The sequence below is a fragment of the Oppia nitens genome, unplaced genomic scaffold (assembly GCF_028296485.1).
Source record: "Oppia nitens isolate AA-2021 unplaced genomic scaffold, nextdenovo-longstitch-racon4-pilon3 scaffold2_pilon_pilon_pilon, whole genome shotgun sequence".
NCBI lineage: Eukaryota > Metazoa > Arthropoda > Arachnida > Sarcoptiformes > Oppiidae > Oppia > Oppia nitens.
Window position 1 is genome coordinate 9,538,852 of NW_026533210.1, and position 18,594 is coordinate 9,557,445.

The 18,594-nt window shown below is 26.3% G+C and overlaps 2 protein-coding genes across 2 annotated transcripts; both read right to left on the reverse strand.

Annotated features, from left to right (window-relative positions):
- Positions 1 to 5,980: 5,980 nt before the first annotated feature.
- LOC128954885 (protein SCAI-like) lies at positions 5,981 to 11,992 on the reverse strand. Its single transcript, XM_054300489.1, has 9 exons — positions 11,444 to 11,992; positions 11,214 to 11,309; positions 9,425 to 9,511; positions 8,881 to 9,076; positions 7,632 to 7,730; positions 7,372 to 7,545; positions 6,971 to 7,301; positions 6,282 to 6,853; positions 5,981 to 6,184 (listed from the first exon to the last, which is right to left on the reverse strand). Exons 1-9 carry the CDS (start codon positions 11,755 to 11,757, stop codon positions 6,038 to 6,040), a joined length of 2,016 nt encoding a protein of 671 aa, XP_054156464.1. The 5' UTR covers positions 11,758 to 11,992; the 3' UTR covers positions 5,981 to 6,037.
- A 658-nt stretch (positions 11,993 to 12,650) lies between these two features.
- LOC128954958 (E3 ubiquitin-protein ligase COP1-like) lies at positions 12,651 to 17,204 on the reverse strand. The gene is made up of 8 exons (XM_054300578.1): positions 16,612 to 17,204; positions 16,455 to 16,514; positions 16,288 to 16,376; positions 16,145 to 16,209; positions 15,914 to 16,033; positions 14,277 to 15,803; positions 13,451 to 13,555; positions 12,651 to 12,826 (listed from the first exon to the last, which is right to left on the reverse strand). The coding sequence occupies exons 1-8, from the start codon at positions 16,752 to 16,754 to the stop codon at positions 12,809 to 12,811; spliced, it is 2,127 nt and encodes a 708-aa protein (XP_054156553.1). The 5' UTR covers positions 16,755 to 17,204; the 3' UTR covers positions 12,651 to 12,808.
- Positions 17,205 to 18,594: the final 1,390 nt, after the last annotated feature.

Sequence of the window (18,594 nt, forward strand, 5' to 3'; positions counted from 1 at the left end):
AATACGATTGCAATCGCTATCACAATCAAACAAATCAATTGTGTGTTTKTTTGTTTGTTTTCAAGTGGTATACGGTTTGAGAAGATTTTATAATTGAATAAAAGATTGTCAAATATGTCTGAAGAGTCCAATAAAAATTGTGATCAAAAGCTGTCTGTGATCGATGTTTTCTCTCAAGAGTTGGCRYCAAAATCAAAAGAAATAGCAAACATTTTTTCTGATTTTGATTTTTCAGATATGGGAATCATTAACAATGTATTCAATACTGCATTCATAACAACAAATAAGTTGATTTCAGGTTCAAAGAAATTGAAGGTATCGTCGTCATCAAGCAATCTCTTTTCTGATTTGAATTTATCAGATCTCGGAGTATATGGAAAGTCTACCCGAACTTATACCCGGCCTGAAAGTCACTGCGATTCAGACAATACAAGTCAAGCGATAGATACGTTTGAAAAATCCAATGAAAATACTCAATTCACCGAAACCAAAATCACAGACGACATCAAAGAGAGGTCGACCAAAAAAAGTGTCAAAAAACGATGAAAACAATTATCCAAATAATGATGAATCCCTCGATGGTACGGAAGATGAAAATGTTGAAATGGATGACATTTCATGTGATGAAAGATCYAATCCTACCAYAAGAAAAAAAGCRAAAAMCAATGAATCGAATCCAAAGACAAAGCCATTGCTCACAACTACTTGTGTGAAGTTTTTTCCGAAAGAGACAACAACTGAAGAGACAACAACTGAAGTGACAAGTGGTCAAACTGAAGTCGAAGATGAATATGTTTTCAAAGACAGCGACGACAATGATCTCAACAGCGAACAGTTATTGATAAAAACTGCTAAAGAAATTGAAAAAATGTCGAAATATTCATATCCTAACCCATTGGATCCAAAAGTCGCTAATGATTTTGACAAACAATTGGAAGTCATTGTTCCACGAATTCAGTCAAATAGTAATAGAAGTACAGAAGCCAGAGATCAATCAGTTTTAAAAAACGCCGTCCAAGATATTGATTCACTCGCTAAACCAAAATCWTTGGTTAATTTAGTTGAATATGACTCGAGACCTGAATTARTCGATCATTTAGTTGAAGAAAATGGTGATAAAAATATAAATTTCAAAAAATTGAAAAATTCAATTAAAAATTCACTAAAAACTTCTACTAAAATCAATAATTTAGAGATAATTAGAGAACTGGCTAATGAAGACAACAATCCAAAGAATGTCATTATTTCTGTATATTTATTTATAAATTGATTTATTTATTTATTTATTTATATTTCTTAATTTATTTTTTATTTTAAGGTTAACAATCTTTTACAKCAACACTTTGAAAATGACATYAAAACAAAAGGGACACTAAATATGGCTTCAGTTTATGTTAACTGCAAGAAAACTCCTGATGAGTATTATGAAGATTATGCMTCTAATTGTTCCGCTTTGTACTCAATTATCGCTAAAACTGAAACTTATMARAAGTTTYTTAATCCATACAAAAACAGTGACTWTTACACGTCAGGTATATATCCATATATAAAAAATATTTATTTACTTAAAAAGTTAGTTATTATTTATTAATTTGTATTATTATTTTATCATTAGTTGAATCCAAACAAATTATAGCTTTGCTCTGCTTGCAAGACATTTGTGGCCAACAATTAGTTTATTGCGAAAACGATAGTCAAGACAGACCAAACTGTATACATATTGTCGTTTCTGGRGTTTCATCATTGGATGATCTAAARTGTGCTAATTTAGTGGAAATGACTGCTAATATCATTTATCCAGAAAAGCCTCTYTTAATATGGCCTGAAATGTCTATTATGCTGTGTTTTTATATTGTCTTTTTATACCATTATTTAGATGATATTTCATATGGTACAGTACACAATATCTTATATAAATGTATCGAAAAATTGTTATTTCAATGGACAGTTAGCACTCTGTGTAAATCTAGTAAAGCTATCATCAATAAATTGACACCAAAGCCGCCAAAAAAGTCAAARCCAGCCTYAAAGGTGCCTAAGCCAGTGTCAAAGGTGCCAAATACAAGACTATCCTTAAAAAAATAATTTATTGTTTTAATATTATTATCTGTTAATTATTTAAATTTTAATTTTATTAGACTGTGTGTTTGATTTGACACATTATTTGTTATTATATAATTTACTAATTATACTGAAAATTATTTTTGTAAACATTTTTTATTTTATACATTTATACTCAATTTATACTACYATTGGATCTAATTTATAATATTATTGTCTATAATTAATATTATGTATGTCATTTAAATATGTTACGATTGTATAAAAATTTTCATACAAATGTCCAAAATAAATKAGACAAACAATTTATTATTAACAAKCATTTTTCATTTATTTAATAGATAAATATAAATATAATTGACTAAATAATATTAATATTTTAAATACATTTATACAATTATTTCTATATGTTTAAYTSATATTTTGATTATATTTCAAAATWAAATATTGTATWTTTATATATAAAATTAATAACATATATATTAATAARTTTTATTTATTAMATATTTTTTGCTTWACATAAGTTAATTAAAATAAATAAATTTAACTTATTTAAATATTATATTTGTCTTTTTTAAATATCTATATATTATAACATTTTAATAACAAGAGTCTATAATAATTATTTAATTAAATTTTTTATTTAAATACACACATATATATATAATTATTCGTTTGTCTTAAATTTTTAGTACAAATATTTTAAATATTTAATACATATATAGCCCCTTTGATTTGAATTAATGTCTTAAAATTAAATGACAAATGTCCTACCAAATAATACCGTTTTTTCCTGGGTCATTTGTCATTTAATTTTAAGACTGTCTAAAAAAATCGAGACAAGTGTCTAAAGTATTTTGTATATTTGTCTTGTATTTTAATATTTTTTCCCTCAGTGTATATATATAAATAAGTTTTTTATCGGCAAAAAAATGTTTTGCGAAAACATTTTTAAAAAACATTTTGTATATTAAATAACAATAATTTTTTTTATTAAAAAATTATAATTTGTTTGTTTGGGTTTAAAAAAAAGTTAACTTAAAATTTATTGTATTATTATTATTATTATTTAATATATATATATTATATTTTGATAATTAAATGTATAATTTAGCAAAACATTTGAATTAATAAAAATGTGTTATTTTTTTTGTATTCAATAGTACCGTATTGTTACACATAATTACCAATACATGAACTTTTATTTTTGTTGAATCATAAGTAAACTATAAATTAGTATTAAATAAAGTTAAGTTAGATTGAGATGAGTTAGTTAATTATTTTTTTAAAAAWCTAATTATCAAAAAAAAATTTTTGCTTAAAAATACATTTTTTCCAAAACTATTTTTTTGTTGATAATTTCATATACTTTTTAATTGTATTTATTWTTAAAAAATAATATTATTATACTGTATATAGAATATAATGGATTAATAATTAAAAACAATAAGTTTCAATTTATTTATTTTTTTTAATTAAACAATTTTTATATTTATTTATTTATATATATATATAATTTGTATAATAATATTTATTTTGTATATTATGTCTAATTAAAATTTATTTATATATATTACAGTGTATTTACACAATTGAAAATTTAAATAATTAATTTTTTATATATATATATATATAATAATTAATAATTATATAATTGACTAATTTTTTATGCAAATCTATGAGCGTTGAAATAATTTTTTTTTAGATTTTTTAATAATTTACTTATATTTAATTTAATATGATTTTTATAAATATGTTATTTTTCACTAATTGTTTTGTTTTTTTTTGTCAATAAAATAAATAACAAATAATATATTTTATTAATTTTATATAAATTATACCAATATTTGCATTTATAATTTATATATTAATTTGATAAAAATACAACATTTTTATCTATCAGTTTTTAATATAATTTATCAAATACCGTATAATAATAATTAATTATTAGTATTATTATTATTTGCCATTATTATAGTTATAATAAATTAATGTGAATTTGTTTTGTTTGTTTGTTTAAAATAAATAATTATTATCGTAATTATAATAATATCTTTATATCATCTTTTTTTTATAGATATATAGCTATTTTATGTGACATTTAATTTGTTAAAATATATAATTAGTTTGTTAGTTTAATTTCAATTATAGTAAAAGTTTAAACAAATATATATATATTTATATTTATTTATTAATTGCTGTTTTGAAAAACTAGTAGTGATAAGTCCTAAGTTATTTAAATTTTACTGAATAATAATAATAATAATAATAATAATAATACTGTATTAAATAAAATAAATATATATATATTTGTTTGTTTGTTATTAAATATTTATAATTTAATAATAAAATATAGTATTGTCTGAGAATTTTTTTTTAATATAATATATAGTTTGTATTATAATGTGTTTTATTATTATTGTTGTTGTTGTTATTGTTATAATATTTTTTAATTAATTAATTAAAATGTTTGTTTAATAACATTATAATTTTTTATTATTATAAATATCTGTTAACAATCTGATTACCTGTAGTGGAGGCACTCAATGGTTATATATGAATGAATATACACTATATATATATATATATATACCAATATATATATATCAATAATTAATATCACTATAAATATATCATCCATTGATTATATGGAGATTGTAATTGATTTGACCATTTAAAATATATTTATATCTATTGATCAATAAAATTTTAATGTTTGTTATTACGGTATATTTTTTGTTTGYTTTTGGTTATCTTAAAAGTGTAAAAATTTTAAGCCATCAAACATTTGTTTTAAATATCATTATATATATATATACTGTATTTATATATAGTGTATATCATTTTTTTGCTGTTGAAATATATAGTAATTATTGGATAATAATAATAATAATAATAAAGAATTAATAATAATTATTAGAATATTATTATTTTGTATATAAATTTGCACCAAAAAAATAATTATATTTATCTCTCTATTGATGATAATATTATATATTTTTTTCTTTGGTAGTGTTTTGTTATATTTAATATTATAATAATAATAATTAGAAATTTCAAAAATTGTGGTAAAATTTCAGTACCAATTAGACATATTCAATATATATATATATATATATATATATATATATAACCTGGGCACATTATTAATTTTTTTAAAATAAAATGTGAGAGCTATTAAAAATATCACTTTAATATTTATTAATTGGGTGTTAATTTGAAACAATTTTTTTAACTATCAATAAGTTTTTTTTTTATAAATGTGTTTCACATTTAGATTACTAATTTAGTTTTCTAATAATTTAGTAATAATTGATATTTTTGTAATTACGGTAATTAATTAATTAATAGCATTTACTCTCATTTTGTTTCTTATTGACTAATTATATATCTAATTGTAATTTTAAAGTTTGTTTGACTGAAAAATATCTCATTTATTTTATTTTTTTTTATTTTTGAAAAATTTTGTCTCATATATTGTATAATTCAAATGCATATAATTTTCTCTTATTATTTGTTTGTTAGTCTATTAAGTGACGATTAAAAAATAAAATTAATAAAATATTGATTTTTTGTTTTCTTTATAATCGATATATAAATTTTTTTTAAAAAGAAAAATATATAAATATATATCGATTTAATAGAGCAGAGAGTTTATAAAAACAAACAAACGGTTAGATCTCTGGCAGGGGTGGGGTTGTCATCAGTACTCGAGTGATCCGAAAAATTTCTTAAGGCTTAAAAACTGTTAGTCCGGGTGTGGGTGTGTGTGTGAGARAGACAAGTGGTATGGTATGTATGGATCTGTCTCTCTCTTTCTCTGACTCTCTGTGTACTGTGTATAAGGGTTGGTGACTCTCTTTTTCTGGTGTCTGTCTGTTCCCTGTCTCCTACCCACCAGTGCCTCTCTCTCTCTCTCTCTCCCCTCTATCCTCCACTACGCCAGTGTAAACATCATGTCAACAGCGACTGAATGTCATTCATCTTCTTCGACATCCGTAAACAGTGAGCGAATGTCAAGAATGGCAGCCGTTTCTAATATCAGACGTCTCAGCGACGGTGAATCAATAATATCATTGTCGGGTATCGGCGGATGAGATTTCGGATAATAGGTTCGTCGGCCCTACAATAAAAAGTATGGATCAGATTTTTTTGGTGATAATAATCATATAGTGATTAACTAAAAACAATTGATTGATTGATTGATGACCAATACATACTTTGAACAGACGATGCATTTTCATGACTACACAACAGAAAATAAATCGCAAAATCTGTAGCCGAAGAAAGTCGTCGCCGTAGAACTGTATGAATGCCGGATCGACGGCCCGTGACCTGACCAACAGTCGGCCGGCTTCTTGAATAAACCGGTCGATCTGTTGTTGGCCTTTTTCCCATAACTGTATCGACAGTTCAATAATGTTGGATATCAGACAAATGGCAGTTAGCGGGCAATGAAGAAATAATGTAAACAATGATCCCTTGTGTTGTTGGTCGTGAAATGGCGGCGGACACTCTTCCGGCGACATTAGTACGACCAGTGGTTGGCCAAAAAATCGGGGAATGTGCTGAAAGGCTGTACTATTGTCGCTGTCGACAATGATGAACAGTGGCCGCCGTATGAATGGATAGAGATCGCCGGGATATAGACAGTGCATATCTTTTTGCAAAGCGTTTCGTTTGGTAGCCGACGCGGATGCGGACGACGACGACTGATGATCGACAACATTACCACTACTACTGCTGTCCCGTAGTTTGTGATTTGTAATGACGCCGCCGTAATCGTAACCAACTGTTCAATGGATCAATGGGTGATGACATTCAATAAATCAATAAAAAAAAGAGAAATAATAAAATATGAATAAATCAATCAATTAATTGGTGACCAATCTTTGAAGGACACACTAACCGTCTTCAATGTGTTTGCTATTAACGAAACAGCCGTCGGCTGAGAAATAGAGCAAAAGGACTCCATTTGCCGGCAGCTCTTTGAAACCGGAGGCGAGAAATACGAAAAATTGGCTAAACGTAGGCTTATAGAGAAGGTATTTGTGTGGGTTATCTCTTTTGGATGCGGACGACGCTGAACGATGGCCATCGCCGCCGTTCTGATCGGTAAAAGGCATACTACGACCCGGTGCTGGAGAAATGTCGTACATCTGGGCGATGTCCTCCTGGGGCTCCCTTTCCAGCGCTTGGAGCATACGAAACATATCTAGAGTTAGTTCACTAAATTTGACCTACAATTTGATTTTTTTATAAAAAATTATTTTTAATTATAATTTTCTTGGTTGTTGTTGTTTACAGCACCTGATCCGTACAGTTGCCGACAATCAATATCTCTTGTAGAGCCAAATGATTGGTCGCCGCCGCCGTTGTCCCCGACGACAGCTTTTCCATAGGCGGTGTATTCAATGGACTCAATCGATGAGATATAATCAACGGTATGTTATCCATGTCTACTACCGTTACTATATTATCGGCCTATTTTGATAATAATAATAATTATTGTTTTTTTTTGTGAATAAATTAATTGTTTTTTGTTTTGTTTGTTATGTTATATACAATACCTCTATAAATGATTTGATTTCTCTTAAGACAAGCGACCACTCGAGCTGGTCCTCCGGGTCGTAGGTCATAGTATAGTCGTCAATCTGTTTGGCCAATTCCTGGTGGGTGGTCATCATCAACCAAAAAAAATTAATTAATTAATTAAAAAAATAAATAAATAATAATTACTGTATTGATAAATAATTTTTTTTTTTTAAATAACCGGTTTAGTAGTTTCGGTAATTTATATTCATATAAACAACTATCTATTTATTAGCTATTCATTGATTTTAGTCAATTGAAAATATCAGCAAAATTTTTTGTTTTGTTTTTTTGTTGGGTACAAATTTTTTACATTATATTTATATTATAGGATATTATTATATATTAAGATTTAATCTAATAATTCAATATCTGTATAACATTGTTGTGTAACATATATGTTTTAATACATGTATAACTTTTTTTTATAAAAAAAAAATATATTTTGATGGGCGATATTAAATAAAATAAAAATGTTTGCAGTGATAAACAAAAAATTATTATTATTATTATTGAATTTAACTGCAAAACTTTAAAAATTTATGCATAATCTTACAAAATATAATATTATTATATTATTTTTGTTTTTGTTGTAAAATCTATTTGTACTAAACATTTCTATTAATGGATCATTTGAAAAAAATAAAAATAAAAACTTTTATTATTATTAAATATTTATGGATAAGTTTACTATAATAAGATTGTTTTATATATATACAGTATATATAAACTTTATATATATAAGTAAGCATGGTAAATTTTTTTTATATAAATGATTATAAATTTAATATATATATATAGAGTATTAAAAAAAATATTTTATGGTACCATTGATAACAATCACGTATGCAATGTATATAAAATGTTTTTAATATATATATATATACAGTATATATATAATCTATTTTATGGAGCAAACATTGCATTTAAAAAAAACATTAAATAAAAGACTAAAATAAATTTAAAATTTATTATTAAAAAATTTAAATTATAAATTATAACTATTTTTTATTTCAGCTATATTCTAATAGGTAAGAAAATTATATATTTTTTTGCAAAAAAAAATATATTTACTATTTATACATATATTAGTCAAAATATTATCTAACTTTACCATAAAAACTACTTAACCATAAAAACATATAAAACATAACATTATTTTTTTTATAATAATTTAAAATTCAAAAAAAAAAACAAAATATTTTATTAAAAATTTGATTTACAAACCCTCACTAAATCGCGAACTAATTTCATCTTTTTGAGCAAAAGGCATACAACGATAAATCGGGCGAAATATCGTAATTTTTTGACCATAAGGTCAGCCCTTTCCTCTTTACTTGCTTTGCTATAATAGCCACGGGTTCTGATGGCAGAGTAGAAGGAAAAGGCTTCGTTCAGATAATTTGTTTCACTAGTTCTTAGACTGGGATCAGATAAATAAATAAAGAGAGAGAGAGAGAGAGAGAGAGAGAGAGAGAGAGAGAGAGAGAGAGAGAGAGAGAGAGAAAGAGAGAGAGAGATGAAAGAGAGAGAGAGATGAAAGAAAGAGAGAGAGATGAGAGAGAGAGAGTGAGAGAGAGAGGTGAGAGAGAGAGAGAGAGAGAGAGAGAGAGAGAGAGAAAGAGAGAGAGAGAGAGAGAGAGAGAGAGAGAGAGAGAGAGAGAGAGAGAGAGAGAGAGAGAGAGAGAGAGAGAGAGAGAGAAACAAAAAAATTAATTCATTAATAGTTTTTTATGATATACACAAAATAATAATTATTATTAATATTTACTAATAATGATAATAAAGTTGTCCGATCTTTGATGCAATTTCTCCGATTTGCCATCTCTTTAGTCCGTATTTTGAGTCTAAAATTTGTCTGCAAATTGATTGAAATATTAAATATTAATAATAATAATTGATTTTTATTTTATAATTTAAAAAAAAATTATTATTACTAGTGATTGACAATATAATGCTAAACTATAGAATTGAATAAAAATTATTGTTTTTTTTGTTTATAATTAAAAATAATATTGAATTTTTTTTATTTGTATATTTTCAATATGTGTTGCATTCAAGTTAAATATATAAATACAAATTGTATTATACAATATATATATATATATATATATWTCTATTTATATCGGTAATAGTTTTATCGATAAAATCAATATATATTTACAGAAATAAATTCAACTAAAAAAATAATAATAATTACAGTAAATATAAATAATAATTATTATTGTAATCATTAATAATTAATCTAAAGTTGAAAAGTTTTAGCACTACTACTACTACTATATGTTAAATAAATTACTATTATTATTTAAAAAAGGTTTTTTAAACATTTATATTAATTAGTATTAAACTTTAATTAATTAGTTTTTCACTATTTTTTTAAGCTATATAATTATGATTCAGTTAAAATAATTATCATAAATATTAAATGTTATCAATTAATAAATATCCAGGCAAATTATTAATTTAACATACTAAATGCTTACTGTAATTAAACATTGTTATGCAATAATAAAAAATAATAATTATTAAAATTCTAACCTTAAAATGATAAATGAATTAAATTATTTATTTTAGAAAAAATATTTACAATCAATATTCATAAAAATTAAGCTAATTTTTTATTAAACATTTCTATACATTAAAAAAAATATAAAATAAAGCTTGAATTATGCGTTTAAATAGACAACAAAAAAGTTAAATTTTAATTTTTCAATCATAAACATAGGAAAAAAATAAAATATTATTTTTAGTTTTATCAACAAAAAAAAATAAAACAAAATAAATTAGATGAAATTTCCTACTAAGGGTAATTTTGATTAAACATTAACTATATAATACAAAAACAAAAAAAAACAAATAAAATTATAGCATATAAACAATTAAATTACAAATAGCGGTAAGTAATGTATATAATATCTAACTGTAATATACAGTATATATACAGTATATAAAACCTATTTATAACAGTTTTAGAGCAATAAAGTAGTAGTAATTAAACTTTTTATTTTAATACTCATGTAATTCAATTTTCATTATCACTTACTACAGTAAATACAGTATTATTATTATTATTATTAGACTAATATAATGTTTTGGCAAACATATCGATAAATATACAGTAAATTTTTATATCACACATGTTAACTAAATAATAATAACTGGCAACTAATTTATAATTATTATTAATAATAATCATTAAAAATAAAATAGATAATAATAATAATAATTTTAATTTGAAAATTTTTAGCATAAATCAGATAAGAATCGAAACAATTATACTACAAAATGGTCAGAAAAAAATTAATTAAAAATTAACATCTATTTGCTAAACAATTAATTAGTTTTTAAATTAAATCCTATTTTTATTATTTTTTCAAAAAAATAAATAAATTCCTATAATAAGTAAACAAAAAAATTGTTGTAAAATTTCATTTTAAATTGCATATTTAAAAAAATTAATTTAAACCAATATTCAATTAAAAAATAACTATAAGTAGATAATGATGCTTAATTTGGTGGTACAGTTTTAAGGTTTAACAACAATTTTTATTATCTACCTGTGCTGCTGTTGAAACTTCCATAGTTTAGTATAGATATCGAAAGTGCGGCCAAAATACGGCTGCCATTGTTTGTGTCCATATTGTGGTAAATCTCTAAGAAAAATAAATTGATCCCAACAAACAAACAAAAAATACATTCAATAAACTCGTCCATCAAAAAAAACCATATCAAACACAAACACATATCGAAAAAATACAATCACGGGGTACGGGTATTCTGAGCATACCTGAGCCCATTGAACAATTGTTTGGACTTTTCGAGAAAATGACAGAACTCGTTGACAATTTTTCTCTCCTGTTCCTCCACTTCAGACATCACAGCCATTCTTGACCTATGCTGCTGATGAAGGAATGTCTGCTGATGTTGTTGTTGATGCTGATGGTGTTGTTGTTGTTGCTGCTGCTGCTGATGATGAAGATATTGTTGTTGTTGTTGTTGTTGTAGGTGATGATGATGTGCGGCAATGTCGTCGGTAAGCGAACCACGAGAGTCATAGCAGTTGTCCAAACGATTTACTGCCGATATTCTGCTCTTTTGCATCAAAACTCTCTGCGAATCGCTTCCACGTCTTCGTACTCTTCTGTCTCTTCTTCCTACTCCTCCTCCTAATCCTTCTTCTCCTACTCCTTCGTAATCCAATGATTGCCACGAAATCTCTTTGGTCTTCACTTTGGTTGTTATTGTCGGTGTTGTTGATGATGATGTCCTTCTCTAACACTAAATGGTGTCACAAAAATATTTGCGGCCAAAATACTCGGGTGTTAAGTATAACCATAGACTCGATTATCAATTATTATTATTATAATAATAACACTAAATAAGTATGAACTAATTTTTTTTTAAAATTAAATAAATTAATAATATTTAAAATCAATTTATTATTAATAGTAGTAGTAAATAGTAGTCAAATAATTGCATTGGTCATTATTATTATTATTATTAATTAAATTCATTAAGTACTAAGGTGCTAATAATAATAATAAATTTTACAAAAGTATATATTTATATATTATTATATTATATTTTTTACATATATGTATATAAATTATAAATCAATTTCATAAAATTAAATGTGTTTTTTTACTTATATATATATTACATAAACACAGGTTCAATGATAACCATTAAACATTATACAGTGTATACATCATATATATATATATAAATAAATATATATATATATTATATACATGAAAGACAATGTTAATGCACCGCAAAATTAATCACACATTTTTTTATCCAAATTACATATTATTATCATCATTATTATTACAATTATTATTAATAATATTATTATTATTAAACATAATATAATAAATATTAAAAAATGTTTTAATCATATTTATGTTTTCAAATATAAAATAATTAACAAATAAATTTATTATTATTATTATTATTATTCAAGAAAAATCATACATATATACAATTGATTATATAATTAATAATATTATTTTATTTTCGGTGAATTTAATGAATGTTAATAAAATGATACCCAATTTTTGTGTGTGTGGTTACGGCACTAAAAAAATTGTTGTTTTAAATAAATGATTGGCCAGTCAGTCAATGGTCTATATATATACAGTATATATAGTCATACGAGCTCCAGGATCTACAATTTAGGAGAGATATATATATACAAAACAAGACACTAAAATATGTTTAACTCATAAATATATAGATATATATATATATATATGTTTGTATGTTGTGTTGTATTGTATTGATATTGTTATATACAGAGAGTGAGAGTATGGAAACCATAGTATAGCGAGAATTTGATTAAATGCATCTCAAACTGCTATATATATATATGTATATATTGTAGGCCTTTCCACAATTTATATATATATACACACATAGAGTATATATTGGGCTGTATATAATACATATATTAATATTTATCCATAATTTATATATATATACACACATAGAGTATATACATTGGGAAAAAACGGTCTGCCATTAAATATGTGGGGAACTCTATGTTCAGAGAGCTAGTAGAGTATGTATGTGTGAGCGCATCACCACTCCATCCATAACACATACATACATACAAACACACATATAGAGTACAGTGTATGTGTTATGCCATACGGTATGGGTATAGTATAATAGTTTTATATATAGAGATTTATTGATCTGATGGATATAAAGTTAGTGGGGAAAGGGAGGACAAGTGTATATGTGTGCTCTGGTTCTGGTTTGTTATGTATGGTGTGCTTAATATACAAACCTTTATGGTTCCCTGACTATTGGCGGCCACTACACAGTTGCTGCCGGAGCGCCAGCACACGGCTGAGACAAAATCACTGGTGTCGTCCTCTCTCTTATCCTTGTCCTACAAAATATCAATAAAATTATGTTTTGTTAGTATATTTCCCGTTAAAATCGGTTTTTCTTTTCTTATAATACAATATATAACTAATAATAATAATAATAATATTTTGTGTACTATTTATTTTCTCTATCTCTCATAATATACTAAAATATAATGATAGCTAATATTGTGTGAATCAATAACACAATAATAATAATCTTAATAATAATATAATAGATATTTTCTTTTCGGTTACAAATATCATTAGAAATTTATATATCAATATATATAAGTGTTATCTTTTAGATTTTTGGTTACCAAACAAACCAAAATAAAACAGATATCAATATCGGATACAATATATTGTATTAAACAATTTGTATATAACTTATTTCGTATACAGACAGAAAAAAAACTATTAAAACCCATCAATTGTGTGAATATTATGTATAAATACTAATAGAAATAGAAAATAACTTTGTATTTATCGCAACAATAATAATAATAATAGAGTAATAATACTATAATAACTAAACTAAAACCTAAATTAAGAAACTAAACTCTAAACAGTAAATCTCTAATTCCTATATATTTTACTAAACAATATTTGAGATTTTCAATCATAAAAAAATCATTGGACAACAACACCACCAAAAAAGTCATCAAATAATACAAAATATATAGATTTTCTTATTATTATTATTAATATTATTATTATCTGATTTAAAACAAAAAAACTTACAAAAACACGGACCGAATCAAACCAGAAAGTCAGCACTTGTTTACTTAAACCCTTATAGTAGACAAACAGTGCATTATTTTCGGAACCGCAGGCAATAAAGTCGCCATCGGTGGCTAAGCCGACAAAATTTTTCTCATTAATATGACCTTTAAACGATCGGACAGTCGGTGTCTTCGACGTACTCCAGAGTTTCAATTGGGAATCAGTCGACGCGGACACGATTTCTTCTTTATTCAAAAATTTCACATAACTTACGGCTTTCTTGTGACCTTTGAATACCATCAGCGGATTCTTTGTATTTCGGATGTCATAATAGTGTACACAATGATCGGCCGAACCGAACGCCAGATGATAACGACTGCACGGATTAAACTTAACTGAACATACATTGGCTTTGGCTTCGAGAGTTGTAACCGAATTTTCCATATTAGTAGCCCATAGTTTGACTTTGGCATCATCTGATCCCGAAGCAACCATCTTCGTATCGACTTTATTAAAGTCAACACTCCAGCATCGTTTCTCATGTTCCTGAAATGTACGCATTTTCTGACCGGTATAGGCATCCCAAATGGTAACGGTTCCTTCGTAGTCACTGCTGGCCATAATAGCCTTGTAATAGGAACTCCAACTAACACAACTGATCTTCGACGTACACTCCATCTCATTGATCGGATAGTGTATGTCCAGTGTGTCTTTGACAACAGTGGCGTACTCGAAGACTTTGATTTTTTTCGTAACACCAGCGATGGCAAAATATTCGCTGTCTTTATCAAATTCAATGGACGATACTATCGATGATGAAGTAAACATATCGCTAGCGTAGCATAGAGTGGCCAGCGGTCGTAGGGATGAAAACGATGTAAACTTGTTGAGCGTATCGCTAAATTCATTCAGACCGTCGATGGACGTGTCATCTGTGGATGACGAGAGCATTAAAGATTTGGCACGTGTTGTAAAATAGCATTCCTCTAAGTCGTCGAAATGAAAATGCATTTTCTTTCGCCGACTACCGAGTGAGGACACCAGCAATGGTTGTTTGACATAGTTTGTGGTCAGAGTATTCTTGTTGAACGCTGCCGCCGACGAAGACGACGCTGCCACCGAACTGGTAGCGACTGCTGCCGCCGAACCGGTACTGATATTGTTGTCCAGTAGTCCTTCACCGCTGCTCGGAAATGATGCTGTAGCACTGCTGCTGCTGCACGGTTCGGGCGATGGCCACACGTCCCGATCGATTAGCGAACTCGAGTCGGCATTATCGGTGTCATTGGCGGCGTTGTTGTTGTGGTTTATTGAGTTACACTGATTATCACTATTACTATCACCGCATTTGTTATTAATATTGTTGTTGTTGTTATTGACGGTCAACTTGTTTTGCGCTTCGTTGGCAATCATTTCATCAATTCGTCGACAATCTTCATCAATAAGACTCATCTCTCTTGTCAATTGATCCAATTGTTCCTGTTTATGGTTGCGTACTTGTACTAGAAATTCTTTTAGTAGATCTATTTCGATGGCTTTATTACTCTATATTTAAACAAATTAGATAAACAAACAAAAAATTGATAAATACTTCTTCAGGTAATAATAATATTGACAACAAAACCAAAATGGCGCCAAAAAACAAACAAACTTACGGCCTCTAAGAGTAACTTTCGTTGAGCTAATGAATCGAGCAATAGGTTTACATCAGACAAATCCAATTGATCCGATTTATGGAGAAGCAGTTCCTGTAATTCATGCATCTCTCGAGGATTCTGTCACATTAGAAGAATAATAATAATAATAATAGATAATTATTGATCAGAAATTGTGTCCAACAAATCAATTGATAGATATATAAAATAAGTTTTTTTTTATAAACTGACGTTTTTTCCCGCATCGATCTTCCTCTGGAGCAACAGTTTATGGTGTTTTGTAATCAATTCATTTACTAAAAAAATTGTTTAATTAATTAACAATTTGATCCAATAATAATGATTACAAGACATTACAACAACAAAAAACTTACACAAGAAGTTGGGAAACACCTGTTCGACAATGAAATTACATTTTGGACATCTGTTGCTCCGCTCTAAAGACATTTGGATACATTTAAAACTATTGGACACAATAGAGAGAGAGAGAGATAATCAATTAGTGGTTTGATTTGATGACAATAATAATCTCTATATATACCAGAAAGTATGGCCACATTTGGTGACATTGGCCTCTTCGATGATCTCAAAGCACAGCGGACTAAACAAAGACAATAGACATTAATATCAGATATTTGTGACCATCAAATTGTATCATTTGTTTCGGCTGGTGATGATGATGATGATCCAACACTTACCACAAAAAGTCGTTGCTCTTGTCCTCATAAGAACCGCTAACAGAGTTCAATACAAGAGGATGGGGTCGTTTGCGTTTAGCCGCCGCCGCGGCCGCCGATGCAGATGATGACGAAGACATTATTGGCGAGAACTGTGCGGACATATGTSTGTGTGTGTGTGTGTGTGTGAGTGATATATCTTCTTCAGTCACAGTGGTCTTCGTCCTTGTCGTCGATGTAATGATAGTAATCGACTGATTAGTGGATCAGATGTCTGTGTCAGCAAACAGTAGTAGTAGTTGTTGTTGTGGTAATAATAATAATAGTGAAGCACATGTTGTTTGCCATCACAACAACAACAACAATAACACCGACTACTACTACAACTATCACAGCGAAGACAATAACCACAAACAATAAGAGCGAAGAGTGAGAGAGAGAGAGAGAGTCTACTGAAGAGTCAAACAAAACAAAAACACAACAAAAACCAAAACAAAGCAATGATTTTGAAATTTCAATGAATGAATGTATGAGTGATTCAAATGTATATTCAATTGAAACGCAAACTCAATGAACACAACATATACAGCAAACATAAAGACATTCAAAATACACAATACATTGCTATACACACTGTGTTTGGGTTAAGACATTCAATACAGTTGTATAGTATAGCTCTCTCTCTCTCTCTCTCTCTCTCTCTCTCTCTCTCACTCTCTTTCTTTCTCTCTTTCTTTCTTTCTCTACACCCGTATGTAATACTATGTATGCAATGTATGCATGCATTGAATACATAATATCATACATACTGTATATAAAGTATAGAAAAGTTTTTAAGATTTTTCAAAGTGTTTATATATACACAGTATTATTAATATTATTGTTATGTATTGATATAACCGTTTATATTATATTAAATATATAAATTATATACCATAGTATAGTAGTTATATGTAGTAATGTTGTGTTGGGAAAACATATATATATTTATGATATATAACTTAATTGTTGTAACAAAAAGTAAATATAAAATTATTGAAATTTAAAATAAAACTTTTTAAATACTTATTATTATTATTATTAGTTAATAGCTTAGGTATGCATTTTGTTTGTCTAAACATTTATAATTTTGTTTTTATTTTGTGTGTGTGTTTCGCTAAAAGTTTTGATGATTTAGAGATTAGCTATTTTTATGATAAGTAAAGTACTGTATTTTTTTAAATATTAGAAAATAATAATAAATTTTTAATAAATGTCAAACACATTTAAATTATTACATTTAGCATATTAAAAATTATTTATTTATTTTATGTTTTAGATATATATAAATATATTTTTCCTGTAAAAATAAATTGATTTAAACTTTTTTTTGGTAAATAATTAGAATCCAGGTCATAAATATAGTATTATTATTATTATTATTATATAAATAAATTGTTTTTATTTTTAAAAAATTTAATAAAATTTATAGAAATTTCTATACTCTATGCATTGAATAAAACAATATTATAAATATAATATTATATTACAAACAAAAATAACAAAAATAAATTTTTATTATATTATTGAAAATTTATTTAAAATAATATCCTGTAATCTTTTATTTTTGTCGTTATTGGAAAAAATATTGGAAATATATATATATATATATATATATATATATATATATATATATATATATATATATATATATATATATATAATAAACTTAACAAAATATATATTGTATATAACGTTAACATAAAAATACAAATTTCAAGTTAGATATCATCGTATGATATATATATTGTATATACATTTAGTTTTTCATTTCAATCGTTAAATTGATTACAAAAAAATGTTTTCAAGTTTTTTCGTCTCTCTCTCTCTCTCTCTCTCTCTCTCTCTCTCTCTCTCTCTCTCTCTCTCTTCAATCAATTTATTATTTGTATTTAAGTAATGAATGGATATTTTTAACGATAGACTCCCCGGTTTTTTTAAGGGTCATAAAACTACTGTATTTAT

What these genes read in the sequence shown, in the direction of transcription:
- LOC128954885 (XM_054300489.1), bottom strand. Translation starts at nt 11,757, where the DNA reads ATGCAAAAGAGCAGAATATCGGCAGTAAATCGTTTGGACAACTGCTAT. An exon ending in AAGTTTCAACAGCAGCACAG is followed by an intron (nt 9,512 to 11,213) that starts GTAGATAATAAA and finishes ATCAATTTGCAG; the next exon opens with ACAAATTTTAGACTCAAAAT. An exon ending in CAACTTTATTATCATTATTA is followed by an intron (nt 9,077 to 9,424) that starts GTAAATATTAAT and finishes ATCTGATCCCAG; the next exon opens with TCTAAGAACTAGTGAAACAA.
- LOC128954958 (XM_054300578.1), bottom strand. Translation starts at nt 16,754, where the DNA reads ATGTCCGCACAGTTCTCGCCAATAATGTCTTCGTCATCATCTGCATCG. An exon ending in AAATGTGGCCATACTTTCTG is followed by an intron (nt 16,377 to 16,454) that starts GTATATATAGAG and finishes TGTGTCCAATAG; the next exon opens with TTTTAAATGTATCCAAATGT. An exon ending in AGATCGATGCGGGAAAAAAC is followed by an intron (nt 16,034 to 16,144) that starts GTCAGTTTATAA and finishes CTAATGTGACAG; the next exon opens with AATCCTCGAGAGATGCATGA.